Source organism: Diabrotica virgifera, chromosome 7, assembly GCF_917563875.1.
Source record: "Diabrotica virgifera virgifera chromosome 7, PGI_DIABVI_V3a".
Lineage (NCBI taxonomy): Eukaryota > Metazoa > Arthropoda > Insecta > Coleoptera > Chrysomelidae > Diabrotica > Diabrotica virgifera.
Genome location: NC_065449.1, coordinates 146,563,988 through 146,580,619, shown reverse-complemented (window position 1 = coordinate 146,580,619; position 16,632 = coordinate 146,563,988). Strand labels below are relative to the sequence as shown.

Sequence of the window (16,632 nt, the reverse complement as noted above, 5' to 3'; positions counted from 1 at the left end):
TGTTTGTGGTTATTATCGTATTTTGCTACAAATAAATTTTTAAAAACTATTGGCTCGTGTACCTAACTACATATCAGTTCACAACTCTTCATGTTAAACCGTCTGTTTTGTGCTGTCATCAGTCAGAAACGCTTTCTTACCTGTCACCTGTAATTAGTTGACTTACACCTTTCTCTTTGTGAAGACAGTGAAATCAACTCAACCACCCACATACACGTGGTAGAGTCATATAATGCTGTGAGGTATATCTTTTTCATTTTCACCCATCGCCAGGGTTTAACATAATACACGCCAATGTAAGACTTTTGGTCGGCGTTTTAAGGGTTTTAACCTATGTATTTTTGGTGGCTTAGCATGTAGAGCTTGTAAGTATAACCTAATTTTTTATCTTGGTCAACCTTTAAATTTTTTTACTCTTGTCTTCACTAATTATGATTGTACTTATTTTAGGCTTAGAACACTGATGATGCTCTCTTTAGAGCGAAAACGTTCTGTCTTTTAATGTAGCCCTTTATTGGGGTTTTAATAAATATATCTTTTACACAGAAGTCTTTCTTCAATTTTTGTAATTAATGGTATACAGCCAGTTACGGGAAATTTTTCCTTATGGATTTTAAAAGATACGTTTTCAATATTTTTCAAAAATCTGTTGAATGATACCAAACACGAAAACACAACCCTTCACGGAGAGGGGTAGGGGTAAATTTAAAATTTTAAATACAAACCCTGCGAGATTTCGCGAAATGAACATCAGATCGAAAAGCTGCAATATACACGTATTCAATATTTTTGAAAAATCTATCGAATGTCACCAAACACGACCCTTCACAGGGGTGGGGTGGGGGTTACTTTAAAATCTTAAATAGAAGTTCTTAATTTTCATTGCAGATTTGTATTCTTTACGTAAATATAAGCAACTTCTATTAGAGACATATTTTCGAATTATGAATAGATGGAGCTACAATCGGATAAAACAATTGTTGGAAATGGAAAATTAAATTAAAAAATTTAAACTCCTTACTAAAATGAAAAGCTTAACTTTTAATTTTTTTTTGGTTTTAGGACCTACTCTTCACATCTCAATAGGTCCCCAAAACGCTCGAGTAATTGCAAATTTAGCATACCTTCCTCCCCTAGCTTCTAAGTTGAAAACATTTAATTAAACAGTAACTTAGCTTACCAATTATTGTGTCATCTACAGTAGATGTTGCTCGAATTATTGCATTGCTACAAGACGGAAGAAGTCAAGTTTATGTATCCGAAACTTTAGGTATTCCGAGAACTACAGTAAGCTTTCCATCGCTTTATAGAGACTGGTAGAATGGTACGGTACATACTTATACTTACTCGACTTGGTTCTTGTCGTAAAAATAGTTACGTCGCAAAGAGATGATCGCTTTATTTTCATGGAACTTTTAAGACATTGCCATTTTACTGCAATTGCTGCAAGAAACCGTCTGCAGGAGATTCTAAGTGTGAATGTAAGTGAGAGGACGGTTAGAAGACGCTTCAATGAAAGAGGACTAATGGTAAAAAGGCCGGTTATTGCTCCTAAATTACAACCCAGACACTGTATGAATTGTTTAATTTTTGCTCGACAACATCAACACTGGGATATATAGGATTGAAGCCGAATTATCTTTACTGATAAATCGCGGTTCTGTTTGAATTTTGACGATGACCGAGAGAGAGACACACAGAGAGAGAGAGAGAGAGAGAGAGAGAGAGAGAGAGAGAGAAATTCGTTTCGAGATTACACTTAAATAAATTATGCTAAGGAATCAAGCAGTAACGGCCATTTTTTTTTAAATGAAAGATGTTAAGTACACAATATGAAACAATGAATAAAATTTCCAAAAGAATTTAATTTTCGAAAATTTATAGGGTGGCCACTTTTTTGTCGGTCAGTGCATTTCATTAAAATTTTGAGTATCTCTTAACTCCTTCACACTTCTGCAAGAAGATAAGGAAGTTCATAGTTGGAAGAATTACTGAGCGCGGAAGATATAAAAATATATAAAGGATTTATAAAATGAAATTTTTAATTATCATGTTGAGTAATAAAACGGATTAAAATTACTGCGACGTCTGATTATATTTGTTGATAATGAAATACATAAGATCCTTTTTACATGCTTTTCATAGTCAAAAGTTTTTAAATTATAGCATTGGTTATTTGGTAATGATCTGCCAAATAGTCCCTATTAATACAATAATTCTTACTTTATGTCAACGTTCAAAATATCTTTGTAGTACATTCTTTCATTTCAGACATGGAATTTGGCATACGCATAGCAAACATGTCAAAGAAAAAAAGTGATATGGTGCCGATGTGTGCTTTTGCCCTGAGGGTGAGTTTCGCCCCATCTCGGGGGTGAAAAAATATATGTCCAAGATAAGTCCCGAAATGGATAACCTGACTAATTTTAAGCAACTTTTGTTCCATAGAGTTCATCAAATCAATACTTTTCGAGTTATTTGCAAGTAAATATGTTCATTTTTCAACAAAATAACAACGTTTTTAGACGGTTTTTCGCAAATAACTCAAAACGTAAGCATTTTGTCGAAAAAAATATTCTTCGCAAAACTATAGCCTATCAAAAAGTGAAAAAAACGGTGTATACAATAGGTCTCTATACATAGCAAAAGCAGAGTTACAGCTAATGAAAAATAGGTTCATATTCTAAAAATTCCAAATAGAATAATTCAATGTGAAATATCCAAATAATGAAGCATTCTTGGGGAAAACACATTACAACTTTTTTAAAGTGTTTAAAAAAAGCTTTATTTATTTTTTATAAAAAAAATTTCTAGCATCAAATGTAAGCAAGTTACGCTCAAAATTAAGTTGGTCCTTTTTGTTTTGGCAAAAAAAATCAGGAAGATCACCCCTCAATTAGCAACTTAAATGAAATTATTCGTTACCGTTTCAAAGTTACTTTACTTATGTTGTGTTTACATTATGATATGTAAGTTTCATCGATTCAAAGTGCTTATTTTTGAAAAAATTTGGTTTGAAAGTAAAATTTTTAAAAAGTTTAATTTTGAAGAAAATGTTTTTTACGTAGAAATTGTCTATATGCGCGCCTACTCGTTCGATTTCAAATGAGAAATGCATTGAAAACATCATTCAATCACTATGTGTTTGTAGCTTTATTTAACAATAAAAAAATTAATTTTTAGCAATGAAAGTAATGAAAACTCATATAATTTGACTTGAGCTTTTAAATGCGGTAGGCAGAATTGCTATTTTATTTTTTAATCAAAAGTTATTTGGGTTAAAAAATTGCAATTTTTCGATTTTTTCAAAGTTCAACCGTGTTTATCTCGAAAACTATGCATCCTACGAAAAAACTTGTAAAAACATTTTTTGCTTAGAATGACCCAAACGATACAAAAAATGTTTTGTTTTGAGAAAAGTCGCTTGTGTGTGATTCCTCAAGTTCTCTGTTTATAACAATCTTCGACATCCGGATCGACTGTTACCCAAAAAATTCGTGTTTTACGGGTCAAAATACATAAAAAAAACTTGGGTAAGTCCATCTGAATTAAGGACTGGCGACAGGACTAAAGCGCGTCGTAACGTCTTATCGTTGTGTGTTTACATTACGCACCAACAAAGTACACAAATTGTATACAGTGAGCACGCAAAGGTTGGAATAAATTCATTTTCTCAAGAACGGACGATTTTGGAAAAAAATCCCGAAACAGGTCAATTTTTATTTTTAAATTACGACTTTTTGGCATATGTATCATACTAGTGACGTCACCCAACTGGGCGTGATGACGTCATCAATGATTTTTTTAAATGAGAATAGGGGTCGTGTGATAGCTCATTTGAAAGGTAATTTAATTCTTCATTCAGTAATTTCAACATTAACATAAATATTTATACAGGGTGCCCAAAAAAATTTTTTTTAATTAAATTTATTGACATAGAAAGAAGAATGTGTGTTATTTATTTAATTTAAAATACATTTTACTACTATCAGAAAACAGGAAAAAATGTGTTTTTGGCAAATAAATATTGTTTTTTTACTTAAATTCAATATTAAAGCAGCTACCCACCAGCCTAGTGACAATTTGAACATTTAATTTAAGCGAAAAGCAATGATTATTTTTCAAATATACATTTTTTCTGTTTTCTGACAGCCGTAAAATGTATTTTGAAATAAATAAATTACATACATTCTTCTTTTTATGTCAATAACTTTAATCAAAAAAATTTTTTGGACACCCTGTATAAATAATTATGTTAATGTTTATATTACTGAATAGAGAATTGATTTACCTTTCAAATGAGCTATCACAAGACGCCAATTCTCATTTAAAAAAATCATCGATGACGTCATCACGCCCAGATGGGTGACCTCACTAGTATGATATATATGCCAAAAAGTCGTAATTTAAAAATAAAAATTGACCTGTTTCGGGAATTTTTTCCAAAATCGTCCATTCTCGAGAAAATGAATTTATTCCAACCTTTACGTGCTCACTGTATAATTTTAAATTAGACATTATAAAAATCAGTAGAAAATACCGTTATGTTATGACGTCACAAGTGTTTTTGATCGTTTGAACGATTTTAAAGAGGTACATAGAAAACTTGTACTTTTACAAAATGGCACTAAACAACACTCATGGTGTTTTCTTTTATTTTCGCTAGCAAACATTCTTTCCTTTCCTTCAAAAACTATATCAATTTCCAATCTTAACAAACTGGTATATATTATTACAATGACATACAATAAATGTCATATATAAATATTTTCCCCTTATTCCGCGACGATGATTTAGCCAAATACCCAAGTAGGTGGAGGGCAATAAACTAAAGAAAAAGAATATACCTAAACCTAACCAAAAAGATAACCATATAGTAGAACTATGTGACGTCACGGGTCGTTTGAGCTATTGTAAATCACATAAGATTTTAAATTTCTAAGGTATTGTGAGTTTTTGAAGCGTGAAATTTTGGAAATCTCATTTTTGAGCAAAACTGAACAATATTATATAATAAAAAAATGTGCAAGTTCCCTACTGTTATTGATTAAAGAACTAGTAAACAATTAGCGGGAAAATCGGTTAGTAGAACTTTTTCGTGGTTACATCTAAATAAATTTTATCTACTTTATCTCATATTGTGTATAAGTTTTTACTTTGTACAAACTGTCAATATAGATAGCAGTGCGTGAAGGCTTTAAAGTATGCGTGAAGTAACAAGGTATTTTATAAATGGGATTTACTTTTTTGCACTGTTTTTTGGCACACTTTCATATAATCAAATATCCTTAACTTTTGCGTTGTCATGGTGATGACGTGTGAGCAATAAATTTCAACAAAATTTTGACAGTTTTGTGGTCTGAAAGAAGTTAGAATTTTTAAATGTCAAAGTTCTAAAAATTGTAGAATATAAATGAATTCCAGTGACGAAGAGTTACAGTTTTTTTATTTGCTTATCTTATATAAAATATTGTACGAAACTGTGCGTGAAGTACTTATATAGCACTCGCTGCTCTCGTGCTCTAAACATCGCGTGCGTTCGCAAAGAGCATACTTAACGAACTGTTTAATAAATAGCTATTTTCTAGGAGTGTGCAAAAAAGTCTACTTTTCCGCACGTGTTTTAGTTTGGAAAGTTTTACTTTTCCGCATTACTTTTCCGCACTGAATTTACATACTTTTGCTTTTAATGCACACTTGCTTCGCATGTCTTAGTTCGAAGATAACGTATAACTCAAAATTACTAAATATTAGGTAAGTTTAATATAAAGTCAACTTTTTAACAATTTTATTATTATCAATTATTATATCTATTTATTATTTACAATGTTTATATTGAACGTACAACTTGTTGTATTGTGCAAATTAATGGCGGATGATATACAGATTTTTTGAGGTGGTGAAAGCAGCCGGTAGTTCTACCTTTATTGTACCTGATTGCTGATGTTTCTGGTAACAGATCAAGATTATTGGCAACGTCAAGAATAGATGGGGGTAGTTCTTCGTCACTGAATGCCATATATATCACTGAATTATTTTAAAATTCGTAAATAAAGATGCGTTCGTAAATAAAGTGTGTGACGTGTTTTTGACAATAATTGCTTTATTTGACATAATTGCTATGACTTTAAAATATTAAAACCTGTATTAAGATACACCATTCATTACTGCAAAGCAGGTATTTAGGCACAGCCTTGACTTTAATTCGGGATTATTATAACTTATTAGCGTTATTTTTTAATTCAATTAATTGATTAAGATTTGGTTATTTTTTAAACGCTCGTAGAAAAAATATTGTTCCTAACTCTTGCGGAACGTCTCTCTTCCGCAATCGACTGCTTGCCGATCTCCGCTTCGCGTCGTTCGGCAAACTGCAATCGCGTGCGGAAAAGTATGACTTTTCGCACTAGTTAGGAAAATAAATAATATCTAATTTTAATATAATATAGGATATTGCCATTGTAGACATTTCGTTCAGCTTGCGAATATTTTGACAGATTCATGGTCGAAATCATATAACAAAAAAAACCTACCTGTCAACTCATCGTCTAGTTTAAAACATTTAGCACGTAGGTTTTTGTTCCATTTCCACTACTTAATTTACACAATATGTCACTCTTTTCTAACTTTGTAGATACCACACTACGTAACCAACCAATCTTTCGGGTAAAACCAACTGCTTCCTTTATCTTAACAAAAAGCAATGTTGTTCAAATTAATTTTAATTTTACTTTTAGCGTCGTATGCTGCTACTAATTTCACGATGCATTTTGATAATCCATCTAACACTAGGAAGTTCCCAAAATGAAAGCGCCCAATCTTTATCATTTTCTCGTCATTTTAATTAAGGTACGTTTAGACGCCTGTTTGCACCCACTCCTGAACATAAATTCTCCATTCTTCTCTGTTTTGTGCTATTTGCTGCCAATTTCTTCCCATTTTTGCTTTGATGTCGTTTAGCCATCGTTTTCCTCTACTACGACTGTGCTCGCATGGTCTCCAGTATACAACGTTTCTCGGTCACATTTCGATATGTTGTCGTGCTACCTGTCTCACCCAGTTCCATTTCATTTGCGCAATTCTTCCAATTATATCTTCCACCTTCGTCCTGCTTCACACGTCCTCACTTCGTAGATGTCTTTTTGTCATGTTCACTTAGAGATGTTCCGAATATAGCTCGTTCGATAGCCCTCTGTGTCGATCTCAATCTATTAGCTGATAGCCCTGTAAATGCCATCGTCTCCATTGCACAGGTCATAACTGCTAGAATACAACTGTTGAATACCCTTTTCTTTAGATTTATTGGTATTTTTTTGTTTTTTCAACACATCACTGAATCTTCCTACTGCTGCCAAAGTCATTCGGATTCTTCTAGTTATTTCTGCGGTTTGATCGTGTGACCTCGGTGTATATTATTATACTCTTCGAAACTTTCGATCTTACTTTAATATAAGTCGATTGTGACATATCTTGATTTGCCATTACTTTTCACTTATTTTATTTAAGTTCATTTTTAAACCGATTTTTTCAGATTCTTGTTTGTTAGTTCTTCGGTTCCTCTGCTGAAGAAACAAGTAGACAAAAATAAAAAAAAAATGTTAAATATATTTTCTATATTTTCGTTAAAATGTTATATTTTACGGCCACAAAATTTATTTTATAACAGATAAAGGTATCTCTATGTTTTTCATGTGCTAAATACTATAGTACCTTCTCCATTTCCTTGGGCACTACCACCTATGACACCTTTTATTTTTCCGATGTTGAATTCAGTTGGATCAAGTTTTATGCTAGCTTCACCTCTTACATGAACAGAAGCATCTCTCTATAAATATGAAAGATAGTATTTAGAATAATAAATACAAGTAAAAACTGATACCTTAAAACTCATAAAAAATTGTATAATATTAGGAATACTGATTCAAGTCGTTTGTCAAAAAATCATAATAATCATGTTAGTAGTGATATTTTAAGCCCATTACTCTCGCTATGCTTGCTAATTTTTAAAATAATGTTTTTTTAATGAATATTATCAACTTGGTTGGCTATAACCATTGTATATTCGTTGTTGGTTTGTAAATGCATTAGCATTTAGTGAATGTTTTCAAGCGGTGGATCAAGATGGGCTATAACCATTGGATATTTTTTTGTACCTTTTGCTTCTCATCAAAACGTCTTTGTATTTAATCCAGTCCAGTCGCGAATGTTTTCATCAGAAGGATATTATTTGTCGCCTACCATCTACAACAACTCGTTCCTTATCGTTTTGACGTACATGCCCCAAATACTCTGTCTTTCTCCTTTTAATGGCTGTCAACAGTTATCTGTCTCTTCCCACTCTGAGTAACACCATTTTGTTCGTAATATGATGGGTCCATGGTATTATAGTATTTTAAAAATGCTCTCAAAAAGCCACATCTCACAAGCATCCTCATTATATCAACATTAACAGAGTCCAATCTTCGGTATCATAAGGAATAATGGACTGGATATAATATTTTACCATCCCATATCGAATTTGCAGATTTGGTTACTCAGAAACTTTCTCATCTCCAAGAAGACTGCTCTTGGTTGCGCTATTCGGATTTAGATCTTCAGTAATCTAGACTGCTAATATTTCGTTTTGTCCACTTGTTCAATATCTTTATTTTTTATCAGGCTTGACTTTACCGCTTTTTATCCTTGACTTTACCTCTCTTACTGATAACTATGACTGTGTGTTCTCTATGTCTATTGTTAGAAAAAACTGTGTTCTCGAACACAAAATATAGACGGAGAGGCAGCGCTGAAAACTGAAAAATCTATTTTGAATTTACTAAGGCTAGATTTTTCACAGTTGATTACTGTGAGTGTGTAGAGAAACATACTGCGGTCGGTCAAGCGAAACGTAGACCAGGGGTTACTGAGAGGGTATCAAAGTTGCTTTCCTAAAGGTAATTATTTCCATTTACTAAGGCTGAAAATCAGTATAAACATTCTAAATTAAATATAAATAAAAGTTATTATAGTCAATCAGCTGTATGACGGGACAGAGCCGGTCGGTCGGCCCCAATAGTCGATTGAGGAAATAAAGCATTTTGGCTCGCAATTTTTTCGTCCAGCATCGATTTACTTGAAATTTTCACAGAAGATAGGGAATAGTCCAAGGATCATTTTTTATATCATGACGCTATCATACGCTAAAACCTTGGGGTGGTTGCCACCCCATCTCTGTGGTGAGAATTATTTATTACATTTTAACCATGTAATTCGATGCAAAAAGTGATTCTAAGAAAAAAGTGTTTTTTACATTTTCTTCGTAAAACTAATATTTTTCGAGTTATTCGCGATTGAAAATAACAGTTTTTCGACGAAGAAATTGACTTTTTTAGAGGGTTTTTTGAGAATACCTCGAAAAATATGCATTTAATCAAAAAAACTGTAGATATCAGAATTATATCCTTTAGTAACACAAATCAAATTCTTTTCCAATAATATCTTTAAGACCAATACAAACCGAGATACGGAATGTTAAAGGTTAGCTATTTTTTTCGTCAAATGCATAATTTGAAATATTCACATCCAAATAATGGGAAAAATTTGCATTTTTCAAGAAAAACTTAAATAATCTTTTTTCAAGTATACAATTAGACCTTTCAAAAAAAATAATAAAAGGTTTCTAGCATGAAAATTAAGCGACTTATAATCAAAAAAATGTAGGTACCTGTTTTTCTCTACAAAAAAATCAGTGAAACAACCTTCCTAATTCAAAATTGGTATTCTCCTTTGAGGAGTTTGACCTTTTTTAAAATGCGTAATTTTGGAAAAATATTATATCTCACTGTGTACTGATTTTCAGCCTTAGTAAATGGATTTAATTACCTTCTTAGGAAAGCAACTTTGATACCCTCTCAGTAATGAGACCCCTCAAAAATAATTTTGTAGGATTTTTAAAGAGCTATAAGACTGTGTAAATTAAATTCCGTAAGATGCCTTAGTTTTTAATTGGGGCGGGTTTAAATGGCTCGAATAAGGGGGTGTTTGCTGGCAAATAGAGGTTTTAAACAGCTATATCTGGCTAACTATTCACTGTAATGAAAATCTATGCACAGGGTAACTTTAGTCATTAAAAAAGCTACAATTTATTAGTTCATAATTTTTTTCATATTTTCAGTATTTTCGGTGGTATTTTGAAGTAAAAGGTGAAAAATACCAAATTGCAAAAAATCAATTTTATTAAACTCCAATTTTTCCAAAATTATTCATTTTAAATAGGTCAAACTCCTTAACTGTATTGATAATATAAATATAAAAGGAACTAAAGAAAGGTGAAGACCAATTTTGAATTAGGAAGGTAGTTAGGGGGTTGTTTTCACTGATTTTTTCGTAGAGAAAAGCAGGTACCGACATTTTTTTTTAAGTCGCTTAATTTTCATGCTAGAAACTTTCTATTATTTTTTTTTGAAAGATATAATTGTATACTTAAGGTTATTTAAGTAAAAAAGATTATTTAAGTTTTCCTCGAAAAATGCAAATTTTTCCGATTATTTGGTTTTGAATATTACAAATTATGCATTTGACGAAAAAAGCTAATACTCTGGGCTAATTAGCAAAATTCATGGAAAAGTTATTTACCAGCAATTTTATTGCTGGAATCGAATTATAAGATCCTATATATTAATAATATAGGTATGCAAAGTCCGCAGATAGTGTACTACATTTTTTATAAACAAAATGGCGCCGACAAATCGTATTTTTTTCAATTATAGCTCTATAACTCCGAAGATTATAACTTTACAACCAAAACACCCCAATAAAAATTCACCGCAATTAAATTCTGCATAGAGATATGTTTTTCACGATTTGCTCCGACGAAAATTTTCCTCGGAAAATGCGGGTTTTCCTAACAAAAACTCTAATTTTCAAATAAAGTTTTAGGTAAGTAATTATTAATCAATAATTAAATAACTTAGTAACATCAAAGCTTTCTTGATATAGATTGTAATTCCAGAAGCCGGTGAAAATTAAACGAATATTTTAGCAACAATTCAATTGTTAATTAGCAAATTACGATCGCAATAATAACCAGAATAATCATGATACATTGATCAAACTTATAAAGATTATAAAGATGAGATGCCTATTTAATATTTTATTGACAAAATATAAATTTTTCTTTTTTTTGCATAATCTTTCAATTTTGAAAAAAAAATAGTTATAATACGCTGGTCTAATTACTAAAGTATAAAGAAAGGTTATTTACCAGCAATTTTATTGCTGGAATCGAATTATAAGATCCTATATATTATTAATATAGGTATGCAAAGTCCGCATATAGTGTGCTACTTTTTTTATAAACAAAATAGGGTGTCCCAAAAGTAGGGGAACGGTCGAATATTTCGCGAACTAAATATCGGATCGAAAAACTGAAAAATACGTGTTCAATCATTTTCAAAAATCTATTCAATTACACCAAACCCCAACCCCCACTATACCCCCTGGAGGTGGGGTAGGGGGTAACTTTAAAATCTCAAATGGAAACCCCTAGTTTTTCTTGCAGATTTGGATTTGTTACGTAAAAGTAAGCAACTTTTATTCAAGACATTTTTTCGAACTGTGGATAGATGGCGGTATAATTAAGAAAAACGATTTATCCTGATACCGTAGGTAAATTATAGAAACGGTCAAATATCTCGAGAAATACACTTCCAAAAGAAAAAATAAAAAAGAGGTTTTTAATATTTTTCGAAAACCTATCGACAAACACCAAACATGACCCTCCAACCCACCCCCTGGAGGTGGGGTGGGGGGTAAATTTAAAATCTTAAATAGCAACCCCCACTTTTAATTGCAGATTCGATTTCTTCATGCAAACATTTATTCGAAACATTTTTTAAAATTGCTGACAGATGGCGCTAATAAATCGTATTTTTCCAATTAAAGCGCCATCTATCAACAATTCTAAAAAATGTTTCGAATAAATGTTGCTTAATTTTTCATGACAAATCCGAATCTGTAATAAAAAGTGGGGGTTGCTATTTAAAATTTTAAAGTTACCCCCACCCCACCTCCAGGGGGTGGGTTGGAGGGTCATGTTTAGTGTTATTCGATAGGTTTTCGAAAAGTATTAAAAAACTTTTTTTTGGTTTCTCATTTGGAAGTGTATTTCTTGACATATTAGACCGTTTCTATAATTTACCTGTGGTATCAGGATAAATCGTTTTTCCCAATTATAGCGTCATCTATCCACAGTTCGAAAAAATGTCTTGAATAAAAGTTGCTTACTTTTACGTAACGAATCCAAATCTGCAAGAAAAACTAGGGGTTTCTATTTGAGATTTTAAAGTTACCCTCCACCCCACCTCCAGGGGGTATAGTTGGGGTTGGTGTTTGGTGTCATTGGATAGATTTTTGAAAATAATTCAAAACATATTTTTCAGTTTTTCGATCCGATGTTTAGTTCGTGAAATATTCGACCGTTCCACTACTTTTGGGACACCTTGTAGGTATGCAAAGTCCGCATATAGTGTGCTACTTTTTTTATAAACAAAATGGCGCCGACAAATCGTATTTTTTTCAATTATTGCCCTATAACTCCAATAACTCCAAAGATTTTAACTTTACACCAAAAACACTCAAATAAAAATTCACCCCAATTTAATTCTGCATAGAGTCATGTTTTTCCCGATATAATTATATAGCTTGGTGAAATAAAAGCTTTCTTGTTATAGATTATAAATTCAGAAGCCGGTGAAAATAAAACGAATATTTTAGCAACAATTCAATTGTTAATTAACAATTTACAGTCGCAATAACAACCAAAATAATCATGAGACATTGATCAAACTTAGAAAGATTATAAAGGTGTGATGCCTATTTAATATTTTGTCGACAAAATATAAATTTTTAATTTTTTTGCATAATCTTTAAATGTTTAAAAAAATTGTTATAAACAAATTAAGCTTTCTCAGAAATTGTTTATTATATTCTAATTTAAAAAAAATACTTAAAATGCGTATTTCATAGGTCTTGAAAATGAATGCTTTAAAAAATTTTTCCAACCATTTGCAAAAAAGTTATGAAAGAGCAAAATAAATATACCAAATCTCCGTTGTTTATAATTTGTTTTAATTGTTTCAAAGCTTAAAAGTTAGTCTATGGTACAACCTAATTACTCACAAAGAATGTCGAAAATTAGTGCAATGGTTATATTTTAATCAAAGATTAAAACTACTTTTTTTTTCTGTAATTTTTAGCGCAAACGTAGGCCTGATACAGAGTCGGAGCTAAAATGTTCACTCGAAGCGACTGACACGCAGCATGCATTATTTATTAAAAGTGTACATCACGCGGCCGGTCGTCGATCCGAGTTAAAATTTTAGCTACAGTACTGTGTTACTCTACTTTCGCGCGTGTAAATTACAAAAAAATATATTTATAATCTTTAATTAAAATATAACTATTAAACTGATAATCGATATTTTTTTGTAAATAATTAGCTTGTACTTTAAACCCACTTCTACGCTTTGAAAGCATTAAAAAATATTATAAACACAGTAGAAATCGTATGTTTATTTTGCTGTTTCATAACTTTTTTACAAATGGTTGCAAAAAAGTTTTAAAGCATTTATTTTAAAGATATTTAAAATGCGCATTTTAGCTATTTTTTAAAATTATAATATAATAAAAACTTTCTGAGAAACGTTAATTTGTTTATAACTATTTTTTTTAAACATTTAAAGATTATGCAAAAAAATAAAAAAATCATATTTTGTCGACAAAATATTAAATAGGCATCTCATCTTTATAAGATTTCAAAGCTTGATCAGTGTATCTTAATTAATTTGGTTATTATTGCGACCGTAAATTATTAATTAACAATTGAATTGTTGCTAAAATATTCGTTTAATTTTCATCAGCTTCTGGAACTATAATCTAAACCTAGAAGGGTTTTAAGTCACCAAATTATTTAAGTATTGGTAGATAATTACTTATCTAAAACTTTATTTGAAAATTAAAGATTTTGTTGGGAAAACCCGCATTTTCCGAGGAAAATTTTCGTCGGAGCAGATCGGGAGAAACGCGTCTCTATGCAGAATTTAATCACGGTGAATTTTTATTTTAGTGTTTTTGTTGTAAAGTTAAAATCTTCGGAGTTATAGAGCAATAATTGAAAAAAACACGATTTTCGTGCGCCATTTTGTTTATAAAAAAAGTAGCACACTATCTGAGGACCTTACATACCTATATTATTAATATATAGGATCTTATAATTCGATTTCAGCAATAAAATTGCTGGTAAATAACGTTTTCCAAAAATGGCCTATTCTCCGATAATCAGCCCAGACTATAACTTTTAACATGCCGTATCTCGGTTTGTATTGGTCTTAAAGATATTATAGGAAAAGAATTTGGTTTGTGTTACTAAAAGATACAATTTCGATATCTATAGTTTTTTTTTCATTAAATGCATATTTTTCGAGGTATTTTCAAAGAACCCTCTAAAATAGTCGATTTTTTCGTCGAAAAACTATTATTTTCAAGCGCGAATAACTCGAAACATATTAGTTTTAGAAAATGTAAAAAACATTTTTTTCTTAGAATCACCTTTTCCATCGAATTACATGGTTAAAATGTAAAAAAAAATTCCACCCCCGAGATGGGGTGGCAACCACCCCCAAGGTTTTAGCGTATGTTAGCGGCATGATATATACAATAATCCTTGGACTATTCCCTACCTTCTGTGAAAGTTTGAAGTAAATACATGCTGGACGAAAAAATTGCGAGCCAAAATGCTTTATTTCCTCAATCGACTATTGGGGCCGACCGACCGGCTCTGTCCCGTCATACAGCTGAACGACTATAATAACTTTTATTTATATTTAATTTAGAATGTGTATACTGATTTTCAGCCTTAGTAAATGGAAATAATTACCTTCGTAGGAAAGCAACTTTGATACCCTCTCAGTAACCCCTGTTCTACGTTTCGCTTGACCGACCGCAGTATGTTTCTCTACACACTCACAGTAATCAACTGTGAAAAATCTAGCCTTAGTAAATTCAAATAGATTTTTCAGCGCTGCCTCTTGGTCTAATAGATTAACAAAGTGTTTACATTAACCACTTAATGCACAAGGTTACTGTAAAAAATTAACAATTCAAGGGTACTGTAAAAAAATTATCTCTCTTCTTCTTCTTCTTTTTGTGTAGACATTACTGTCTGTTTTTAATTTTGCCTCCAGTAAGTGGTCATTGCATTGTTTTCGTGGTCTTCCCACTGATCGTCTTATTATTGGGGAACAGTCTCTCGCCGTCCTTACTACTCTATCTGTTGTCATTTGGCTTATGTGGTCGTTCCATTCTACTCTTCTGTTTTTCACCCAGTTATTAATGTTGTCCATCTTCGTTGTATATCTGCACTTCTAGATCTATCCTATAGTGTCTTACCAGCGATTTTTCGAAAAAATTTTATCTCTGCTGTTTCTAGCATTCGTTTTGTCCTTTCTGTGTCAGCCCGTGTTTCTGCCACGTATGTCAATATTGGTCTGATGATTTTGTTGTAAATTCTGTCTTTTACTTCTTTTCCGATATTTTTATTTCTCCATAGATATTGTTTCATGTAGGCAACCTGTGGATCTGTTTGCTTTATTCACATAATCTTCCACTTCTGTTTTGAGCTTTCCGTAGCTAGATAGTGAAATGCCTAGATATTTAAACTCCATGACTTGTTCTATTATCTAACCCTCCAGATCTAATTTACACCTTATTAGATGCTGTTATAACCATGCATTTTAAATTTGCGGTTAATTATCTAAAATTTGTGGTTAATTATGTTAAATTTTCTAGCGGTTATATTAAATTGGTGCAGCATATGTTGTAAATCATCTTCACTTTGAGAGATTAGTATTGCGTCGTATGCATAGCAGATTATTTTAAGTTGTTTATCTCTCATTATTTTGTCTAGTTTTTGTTTTATTGTTTATCTCCCAAAAATTATTCATTTTCTTATTTCAAAATTTGATTGTTCATATAAAATAATTAAAATATATATTTTCAGGGGCGTAGTAAGGTATTTTTCATGACGGGGCGTAATAAATTTATTTTAGAATTATAGTAAAGGCATAAATAAACAAGCTGTAAATGCGAGCATTATCATAACGAAAACTTTGTTTATTTACGAATTTAAATTCATTATTATGGAAAATTGCTATTATGAAAAGTTGTTTAAAATTAAAAATTATATTTTAATGTGGCATTATATCATTCTAATTTAAATGTTGTGAACTATAAAGGTACTTTACTCTTGATCGAAATTAATATTTTTTATATACTTTGTATAAAATTAATAAAATTTGATATATGATGGTTGCATCATAAATCTTTGACCAAAGAGCTTTTTATGAATTATAACTTTTCTTCGTCAAACTAAAAATAAAAGAATTATAAATGAAAATGGTGTTGGTATCCATAATTTTAGGAAAGGCTTCAAATATTTTTTTCCATTAGAAGGATTTATCAGAACATAATTTTTTATTCCAAACATTTCTTAATAACAATAATAAAAATAAAATATTTTAAAATAAATAATGATACTTTTTACTGATGAACTGTAGTAAAGTGTTTTGAATCGTCAACAATAGATGGAAAGGGAAC

General features: G+C 31.2%; 1 protein-coding gene across 2 annotated transcripts in view; it reads right to left on the bottom strand.

Moving 5' to 3' along the window:
- Positions 1-7,598: 7,598 nt before the first annotated feature.
- The window catches only part of LOC126888279 (uncharacterized), a 49,701-nt gene continuing 40,667 nt past the window's right edge, over positions 7,599-16,632 (bottom strand). For both annotated transcript variants that reach the window (XM_050656393.1, XM_050656394.1), the window contains exon 2: positions 7,599-7,825. In XM_050656393.1, the coding sequence (XP_050512350.1) occupies positions 7,688-7,825 (138 nt within the window). In that variant the 3' untranslated portion in view covers positions 7,599-7,687. The remainder of the gene's footprint in view (positions 7,826-16,632) is intronic.